At 60.5% G+C, this 9,019-nt stretch overlaps 1 protein-coding gene across 6 annotated transcripts; it reads left to right on the forward strand.

The window, feature by feature from the left end:
• The first annotated feature begins 1,059 nt into the window (after positions 1-1,059).
• Positions 1,060-8,419, forward strand: GFUS (GDP-L-fucose synthase). 6 transcript variants are annotated; one of them, XM_045181631.3, is made up of 12 exons: positions 1,063-1,158; positions 1,972-2,128; positions 2,470-2,584; positions 3,613-3,741; positions 3,823-3,896; positions 4,106-4,239; positions 4,359-4,423; positions 4,782-4,848; positions 4,967-5,046; positions 5,249-5,348; positions 6,358-6,453; positions 7,861-8,410. In XM_045181631.3, the coding sequence occupies exons 2-12, from the start codon at positions 1,983-1,985 to the stop codon at positions 8,064-8,066; spliced, it is 1,212 nt and encodes a 403-aa protein (XP_045037566.2). In that variant the 5' UTR covers positions 1,063-1,158; positions 1,972-1,982; the 3' UTR covers positions 8,067-8,410. The 6 variants fall into 6 exon arrangements, with proteins under 6 accessions (XP_053786125.1, XP_045037566.2, XP_045037563.2 ...); XM_045181628.3 differs by having other exon boundaries at positions 8,010-8,404; XM_053930150.2 differs by lacking the exon at positions 1,972-2,128 and having other exon boundaries at positions 1,060-1,158; positions 7,861-8,419.
• Positions 8,420-9,019: the final 600 nt, after the last annotated feature.

The raw sequence follows: 9,019 nt of genomic DNA on the forward strand, positions 1-9,019 counted from the left end.
TGTTGCAGTGGGATGTGACTCATGCATCCTGGGCTGCTCAGCCCTGACGCTGTGCAGCACTAAAGGCCTCACCTGCTCAGCTTTACTTCCAGGCATGATTTTGCTTGACAGGCAATTTGAGAAGCAGAGAGTGATTTTTTTAAAAAGATTTTATTTATTTATTTCTAGACAGAGGAGAAGGGAAGGAGAAAGAGATGGAGAGAAACACCAGTATGTGGTTGCCTCTCGCACACTCCCCACTGGGGACCTGGCCTGCCACCCAGACATGTGCCCTGGCTGGGAACTGAACCTGTAACTGTTTGGTTTGCAGTCCCGCACTCAATCCACTGAGCCACACCAGCCAGGGCAGAGAGAGTGCATTGTATTTAAATTGTTTTTTCAGCCAGTCATTCTACAAAGAATAAGCTTGCATAGTGCGAATGTTTCATGTACAATAATATTAAAAACTATGAAAACACATGATTGAAATATGAAATCACTTATATGAAATAAGCCAGTGGTAGTAAGATCGATAAGAAAGTTAGCTGGCCAATGCTGCCCAAACATCAAGGAGACAAGGAATGTTGTGCATTTGCGTGCCCAGGTCACCCACTGAAATCTCGGCATTCCTGAGGTCTGCTTGCCTTTGGCCACGGACCGCAGGGAGGCAACAGTGTAGGGGAGCCCAGCGAGCCTTCCGCTCTCTCTGCGGCTTCTCCTTTCTGGAAGCCTGCAGCCAGCCACCATCGGGCCTTCGGGCGCAGAGCGTGAGCTCACCAAGACCCTGGTCCCACACAATCAAGAGGCTACAGAGCTTCAGCGATGCACGGCCTCTCCTCTCGTACAGCAGGGTCCTGTTCCGCACCTTTGGCTTGGTTAAGGGGATCGTGCCCCGGGTATCCTGAGGTCACTACGCCAGGGTCAGCCCCCCAGGACTCGCCGCGCGGATGTAGAGCCGGTGAGGACTACATTTCCCAGGCTGCTGCGCGGTCCCGGGTTGTACTTCACGGTGTCGCTGGGGCGCCTCTCCATGACTCTAAGTCCCAGAAGGCCGCGGGAGGACACCCCCCCCTCCCCCCCCGGGCCCGCCCCTTTCATCTGGCCGCTTGCTCGTGGCAGGAGACTTAGCCAGCTCTGGAAGTAGCAATCTGGACGCGGAGCAGGTGTTGTGGGGTACAGGTGAGACCTCTCAGGACACTGAGGGGGTCCCGGGAGGGTGCGGCATGGCCAGCCGGGGCCTGGGGCCTGGGCCCTGGGCACTCCATGACAGCCAGAGAGCCCTGAAGGGTGTCGGGACTCAGGGGACGGGACAGGGATGACGGGCATGGGAGGGTATCTAGCTGCAAGATGTCTGTGGGCGTGGAGGGGGCCGGGGAAGAGCCTGGGGGCGTGGGAAGAGACCCATGGGCCCGGCGGGGATCCTGGGCATGAGAGGGTCCTGGGGGCATGGGAGGGAACCCGTGGCCTTGTAGGTGGCCCTGGGCCTAAGGAGAGATCTGAGGGAGGGATGGGGGGCTGGCTGCGCTGGGGTCTCCCCCACAGGCCTGCTGCTAGACTGCCTGCACCGTTGGGAGCAGCAGATGTCTGGGCAGGGCCCCCTCCGGATGGGGCTGGGTTTGGGGCCTGCAGCGCAGTCAGAGCCTTCCCGTAGGGCTCAAGCAGATTTCCAGCCCCCAAGAGAGGCTACTCGAGGGTGGTGGCGCCCTGAGGCCTAGGGACAGGTGGAACTTGGGACAGGTTCTCTTGGCTGGGTGGTAGCCCCAAGGCCCCTGTGCAGCTCTGGGCAGAGGGCTGGGAGGAGGGATGACTGAGGCCAGCGGGGTCTGTTTCCCAGGAGCCAACCCCTCCCTGGGGACATTGCCCTGGCCAGCCTTTGGACAGTTGTTGCCGGCCGTGTAAAGGCCATGACTCTGGGCAGGGGGGTCTCAGGGGAGCAGGGTTCTGCTGGACAGAAGCTCGAGGGCCTCAGCCTCACACCCTCTGGCCCTACAGGGGCAGCCGCCATGGGTGAGCCCCAGGGGTCCATGCGGATCCTAGTGACAGGGGGCTCTGGGCTGGTGGGCAGAGCCATCCAGAAGGTGGTGGCAGATGGGGCCAGGCTGCCCGGAGAGGACTGGGTGTTCGTCTCCTCCAAGGACGCTGACCTCACGTGAGTGAGCCATCCCCGGAGCAGCCCCCATGCCCTCTCCAGACAGAGTGCTGCTGGACTAGGGGCCTGTCCCAGGGCCTGGTGGCTTCATGGCTGTGCCCTCCTTGCCAGGTGGGTGGTGTGGCCTGGACATGCACAGCTCCGCTGCTAGGCAAGCACCCTCCCATATCCTCCTGGAAGCCCACACCCTCATCGCAGCCAGGGCCTGAACTGGCCGCTTTCCCTCTCGGCAGCCCACCCTGCCATTGGCCCCACCCAGCGCCTGTTCCCCATACCCCACCCCCAGGGTGCCAGTCCCCTGAGGCCTTCAAGAGACCCTAGATGGTCTGGCTACCCCCCAGGGATGCTGCACAGACCCGAGCCCTCTTTGAAAAGGTCCGGCCCACACACATCATCCATCTTGCTGCAATGGTGGGAGGCCTGTTCCGGAATATCAAATACAACTTGGACTTCTGGGTAAGTGAGGGCCCCCACTGAGCACTGGGAGCCAGGAGCCAGGTTCTGGGAACTTCTGGGCTGGCTTCCCACTTTCATGTTCTAGCCTCAGGAAATCCCTGATGATCAAGGCCTGACACAGCCTGATGGGGAGCCCCAATGAGCCCCACTTGCTCTGTATGTAGGCAGAGGGGCATGCAGATATATCTGGCTCATTTGGCCCAATAGAAAAAGCCATGGAGCTGGCCAGCGGGTTGGGGGCTGAGACAAACCAGCCCATCATTCACCGTGTGACCTGGGGCTGCGCCCTGCCCCTGCGCGCCCAGACTCTCCTGTACGCCTCTCCTGTCCAGCTGCACTGAGCTGGGCCGCTGGTGCCGGGCTGTGAGCTGGGCTCTGGGCCTGCAGCCTGTGCCCTGGGGGGTGGGGGCGTGGTGTAAAGGCCAGAAGGAGAATGGGGCACTTTCAGGCTGTGTCTGAGGTTGGCCTCACCATTTCTGGGCTTCTGCTGGCCTTGGTGTGGTTTAGCCCCACACCAGGCACTGGGCTGGCAGAAACTCAGACCAGATTCAGGCCAGGGCTCCTCATGTCAGTTACAGCCTTCCCAGCAGGCCTGACTACCACCTCTCTCTTCTCTGACCAGTTCAATTCCCAGAAGGGGAGGTGGGGCCCTGGAGGGTGTGGGGCTGGCCAAAGGCTTCCCTGTTCTTGGGTAGTAGAGCCCGGTGAGCTCCTCTGGGGGGGGTGACTGGATGGATCCCTTCTGCCCCAGGGCCAGGTTGGGGTTTCTGAGTGCCTTTCTGCCCCTGAGCTACTTGCCCTGTCCTTAACCACGCCTATGGCTAGGGCCCAGCCCTGAGCTGAGGGGTGGGTAGGCCCAGACCCTCCTATGGTCCTGGGAGTGGGCTGCCAGCTCAGGAAGTCACAGGCCGGAAAGGGCAGAGCAGTTAGGAGAAGCAGGCCCAGGTGTGTCCCCAGTTCTGTCCCTGAAGGAGCAGGAAAGGGCTGGGGTCCTGCCTGGGGGGCCTGAACCTGCCATCACCCCCCAGAGGAAAAATGTGCACATCAACGACAACGTCCTGCATTCGGCCTTTGAGGTGGGAGCACAAAAGGTGGTCTCCTGCCTGTCTACCTGCGTCTTTCCTGACAAGACCACCTATCCCATTGATGAAACCATGGTGAGAGCACCGGCTGGGCCTGGGGGCGGGGCCGGGCCTGGGGGCGGGGCCAGGCAGCAGTAGTCTCCTCTGCTTCCACAGATCCACAACGGGCCACCGCACAGTAGCAATTTTGGCTACTCCTACGCCAAGAGGATGATCGATGTGCAGAACAGGTCCTCCTGGAGCCTGCCCAGCTGAGGCCAGCCAGGAATAGGGGAAGAGAGCCCGAGGGTTGGGTGGGGCAATGTGTAACCCATACAGGGCTCCCAGGCCTCATCTCCCTCCTTTGCCAGCCTCTGGTTTTTCCATCTATAGGAGGCCAGGGTGGGGTGGGGTAAGTGGTCCCAGAGCAAGGGCCCTTGGGGACACTGTGCTTTTGCAGGGCCTACTTCCAGCAGCACGGCCGTACCTTCACTGCTGTCATCCCCACCAACGTCTTCGGGCCCCACGACAACTTCAACATTGAGGATGGCCACGTGTTGCCTGGCCTGATCCACAAGGTGCACCTGGCCAAGCGTGAGTGCCCGCCACTCCGCACACTGGCCAGACCACCCTCCTGATGGCGTCCCTGGGGCTCAGCGGGGAGGCGCAGGGCTGGCACAGCCTCTGACACCTGCCCGTCCCCGAACCTGCAGGCAGCAGCTCGGCCCTGACGGTGTGGGGCACGGGGAAGCCTCGGAGGCAGTTCATCTACTCACTGGTTCGTGGAGGAGGGTGCATGGCTGTCCCCAGGTTGTCTCCCCAGGCCTGCAGTCCAGGCTGTGGGGAGGCCTGGGGAAGCCTGGGGGTGGGTGAGGGTCTAGGCTGGCACCCTGGAGGAGCAGCGGCTCATCCTGAGTCCCTGTAGGCGCCCAGCCTTCAGGGAGTTGCTGTGTGCAGCTCTGAGCTCAGTGGGAGAAAGGGTCTGGTCCACTGAGCTGAGCTGGCTGAGGACTGCCCAAAGGGAGGGACCCTGTTCTCGGGGCTACGCCCCCACTGGATGGGGTCCTTGGGAGAGGCGGCCTCTGGCCCCATGTGGCAGTAACTGGGGGCCGTTGGCCCTGCCTGTCTGGCTCTAGGACCTGGCCCGGCTCTTGCTCTGGGCCCTGCGGGAGTACAGTGAGGTGGAGCCCGTCATCCTGTCAGGTGGGTGCCTTGCAGCCCCCCCCCCATTGCAGCAGCAGGCACATCGGTGGGTGGCTGGGTGGCAGTGAGGCCCGGCAGAGGGGGCTTGAACTGGCCTTCGGCCCCTCGATTGTCACAGTGGGTGAGGAGGATGAGGTTTCTATCCAGGAGGCAGCTGAGGCCGTGGTGGAGGCCATGGACTTCCGCGGGGAGATCACTGTATCCTTCAGCTCCAGTGGGCACCAGGGCCTCCCTGTGTGAGGCTGCGGGCCTGGTGCACAGACCGTGCTCACACTAGCAGCTAGAGGGCGGGTCTGCCGTTCCCCTAGAGGCTTCAATGGGAAAGGCAGAGGAGGTTAAAGGGCAGCCAGGGGGGAGGCTGGGGCCGCCCTTTCTGCTATGGCCTTGACCAGGTGCCTAGTTTGATACAACCAAGTCAGACGGGCAGTTTAAGAAGACGGCCAGTAACAGGAAGCTGCGGGCCTACCTGCCGGAGTTCCAGTTCACGCCCTTCAAGCAGGGTGAGCGCCCTGCCCCCCACAGCCCTCCTGCCCTTGCCCCTCAGACCTCGGGGCCTCTCCGTTGCCCCTTCCTAGACCTCCGCTCCCTGCTGCCATCTGGGGGTGGACACCTTGCAGTTGGATCTCCAAACCCTCATCAGGCAGCAGGACAGAGGGGTGACCACCCTCCTGCCTCCCGTGGAGGTCAGTGCTGTCCTGGCCCTCACCCCCCCCCACCTGCACTCTGCAGCTGTGAGGGAGACATGTGCCTGGTTCACCGACAACTACGAGCAGGCCCGGAAGTGACGTGCAGTGACGGGCCAGGTGCGGGCCACCGCCACGGAGACCCTGGCAGCTGCTCACCTGGCAGAGCTCAGTGGCAGCCACCCTCACCCTTAGACCCTACCAGGAGTCAAGGGCACTGCCCAGCCACTTGGGCCCATGTTCCACCCCTGCCACCAGGGTGGCTCCTCAGGGAAACCAAGGCCTGGCTGGGCCTGACACCTTGCTCCTCAACACCAGTGCCCGGGTCCTGAATGTCCCCACTTCCAACCTTGCTCTCCTACTCCTGGGAGCCAATAAAGTGCATTTTACAGGCCTGGCCCTGGCAGCTCTGTGCCAGCTGTCCCCTACACCAGGCACTGCCTCCCCGAGCCCGGACAGCTCCAGGAATCACCGTCCCACTGCTGATGGCTCAGCCCCTGAGAGCTGCTGGGCGGGGGTGGGCACCTGTTCCTGGGATGGCAAAGGGAGAAACATGGAGAGAGGCAGATGTGTGGGCAGGAAGCAGACAGACTGCAGGGGTAAGACAGAGGGGGACTGTTGTCGGTGGGGATGCAGGGCGGGTGTTCCCTGCTGGGGCCCTGGGCCCCCAAGGGCTTTCTTCTTCGACCTCCGGACTCTGCGGAGGGAGGCTGGTCTGGATTTGGACAGGCTGAGTGGTGCGGATCTGTGGGGAGGATGGCGATTGGGTGGCCTTTCCTGGGACCCAGGAGAGAGTTGGGCCCCTCATCTCTCTGTCCCCACACAGGTGGCAGCAGCTTGGGTGGTGGGGCCCAGCCCGCCCTTCCCCCATGGGCAGTGACAAGCATTACTCAGGGGCCTGCTGGGCCTGCTGGGCCGGCAGGTGAGTGGCATGGACCTCCCGTTCTCACCCAGGGAGCTGGGTGAGGTCCAGACAGGTGGAGTGACAGCTTCCCTCCACCTGCCACTGGTGCTGGGGTGTGGACCCTCAGCAGTACCCAGCTCCAAAGCTCCCCTCTGGACTGCCTCACCCAGGACCCAGGCATCTCCCCTTGGCCTGAGGCCCACCTCTTCTCAGGGCCGTTCTCTCCCAGTGCCCTCTGCCACCTTCATGCTGATGACTCCCAGCTTTCCTCTGACCCAGATGTGGCTGCCATGTCCATGCCTTCCTTCATCTACTCAAGTGGCGCTGCCTGTCTCCCAGGGCCAGGCACACGAGTCCCAGCCTCTCTCCCAGAGCCCAGCTGACCTCTCACTGCATTTGTCACTACACCCCTTCTTGGGCAAGCCCGGGGGTTTGTCCTGCAGGCCACCTGGGGCTGGCCCCAGAGCCACTCACGTCAGTGCCTCCTGACCTCCTCAGTCTTGGCCATGGTGGTCCTTGCCCTCCAAACGCCCTCCCTGCGGTGCAGGGCTGCAGCACTGCCTATTTGCCTGTGTAGAAACCCCTGGAAGGCCCCCTCTCCCCACACCTTGGAGCTTCGGGACCTGGGTCTGCCCCTTAGTGTAACCCCTGGCAGCCAGCCCTTGGGAATGAAAGCCCTCTGTGTGGAGCTCAGGGGTAGGGTGGAGGGCGTGGCACCTGAGTTGGAGCTCTGATCTGCCAGGTAAGAACAGTGGGAAGGGGCTGGCACAGAGCAGAGAGGCCTTCAGGACACGCCTGGCAGAACACACAGTCGTCCGACCTGAGTCCCCTGGGTTGTGTGTGTGTGTGTGTGTGTGTGTGTGTGCCAAAGGGGGACTGTCTCCCCAGATGGAGCGAAGGACCTAAGGCCCAGGGTGCAGCTGTGCAGCTGTCATGTCAGCTGCTGTGTGGTGCTTGTCCCTGCTGAGAGCAGAGCCCCACATGGCAGTGTTGAATTCCACCATTGAAGAGCTTAGAAAATCAAAGTAGAGTTTTTTTTAAAAAGTAAGGTATCCTTAAAGTGCGATTTTAGCCTGGGTGAATAGTAAAAAACAAACAAAACCCCCCTACAATTTTGGATCTTCAGGCCTTATTTTTCCCACATCAATTAAAAGTTACAGGAACACTCCCCACCCTCCCCATCAGTCTCTAGGGTGGCCCCTGGCCAAACACTCCATCTCCCTCAGAACCAATAAGAGGGGCCAGCTCACTGGCTGGTGTGGCTCAATGGATTGAACACTGGCCTAGGGACTGAAAATTCCCAGCCAGGGCACATGCCTGGGTTGTGGGCCAGGTCCCCAGGTCAGGGAGTGTGAGAGACAACTGATCGATGTTTCTCACCCTCTTTCCCCTATGAAAATAAATAAATACAATATTTCAAAAAAGGAAAAAAAGGCCTCCAGCCTCTTCCCTGCAGTGCTCCAGGAGGCCCACGGAAACCTGGACCCAGGCTGGCCAGAGGAACTCCTAACACAGAAAAGCTAGACATCAGCTCACATGTTTCACCAGCAGCGCTCGTTTTACTCTGCCACCAGGAGCTGCTGCAGCTTGGGAGGGAGCCCTGGCCAGACAGCCCTGTTCTTCCCACCTGAGCCCACTCCCAGGCTCTGAACAAAGAAAGAACCAAGGCACTCCAAGAACACTGCCCCCTGCTCACGCAGAGCACCCAGCATGAGGATGGCACAACCCCATATCCCAGCACCTGGCCTGTCATGAGGACAGGCCAGAGTTGGACCCTGCCCTGCCTGTGCAGCTCAGTGAATTAGAGCAACGTCTGGACACACCAAGGTGGCGGGTTCCACCTGCCAAGGTTGTGGGTTCAATCCCCCATCAAGGCACATACAAGAATCAACCAATGAATGCATAAATAAGTGGAATAACAAACTGATGTCTCCCTCTATCTCTCTAAAATCAATAAATTTTTTTAAAGGGGGTTGGGTCGAAGCAGAAGGAGGATACATGGTAGTGAAAAAAATACAATAAAAAGCTATTAAAAAATAGAGGTGTCACTCCTGGAAGCTCAGCTGCCCAGCGACCACCAATCAGTGGCCTCCCAGGTTCTGCAGCGTCCCCATGAGGGACACTCACCAGGCGGCCTCCGGGTCAAGGTCAGAGGAGACCCATCCTTTCCAGCCATTGGCTTGGAATGGAGCTTCTCAAGCTGCCTTTTGGAAAACTGATCTGATCTGCACACACGAGTCCAGAATCCTCCGGGTCAAGGTCAGAGGAGACCCATCCTTTCCAGCCATTGGCTTGGAATGGAGCTTCTCAAGCTGCCTTTTGGAAAACTGATCTGATCTGCACACACGAGTCCAGAATCCTGCCAAAGCTCGGCACGGTCTTCAGCACCGGGACCCAGGTCTACGCTCCACACTATTGCCCGCCTCGCCTCTCCGGGTATCCAGCCCCTCTGGCGATCCCCGCCCATCGGAGCCTGGACGCAAACATTCAGACCAATGAACAGAGGGGGCGGGACCCACTGCTAACCAACTGTAAAACGAGGGCCGGTAGCCCGCTAGAAGGGGGCGGAGCGTACGGTCGCGGT

Source organism: Desmodus rotundus, chromosome 8, assembly GCF_022682495.2.
Source record: "Desmodus rotundus isolate HL8 chromosome 8, HLdesRot8A.1, whole genome shotgun sequence".
In the NCBI taxonomy this organism is placed as follows: domain Eukaryota; kingdom Metazoa; phylum Chordata; class Mammalia; order Chiroptera; family Phyllostomidae; genus Desmodus; species Desmodus rotundus.

Bases quoted from the DNA above. Each gene is read 5' to 3' on its own strand.
- GFUS (XM_045181631.3), top strand. From the start codon at position 1,983: ATGGGTGAGCCCCAGGGGTCCATGCGGATCCTAGTGACAGGGGGCTCT. The intron at 2,585-3,612 runs GTAAGTGAGGGC...ATCACCCCCCAG, and splicing joins AATACAACTTGGACTTCTGG to AGGAAAAATGTGCACATCAA. The intron at 6,454-7,860 runs GTGAGTGGCATG...ATTTCAAAAAAG, and splicing joins TGGGCCTGCTGGGCCGGCAG to GAAAAAAAGGCCTCCAGCCT.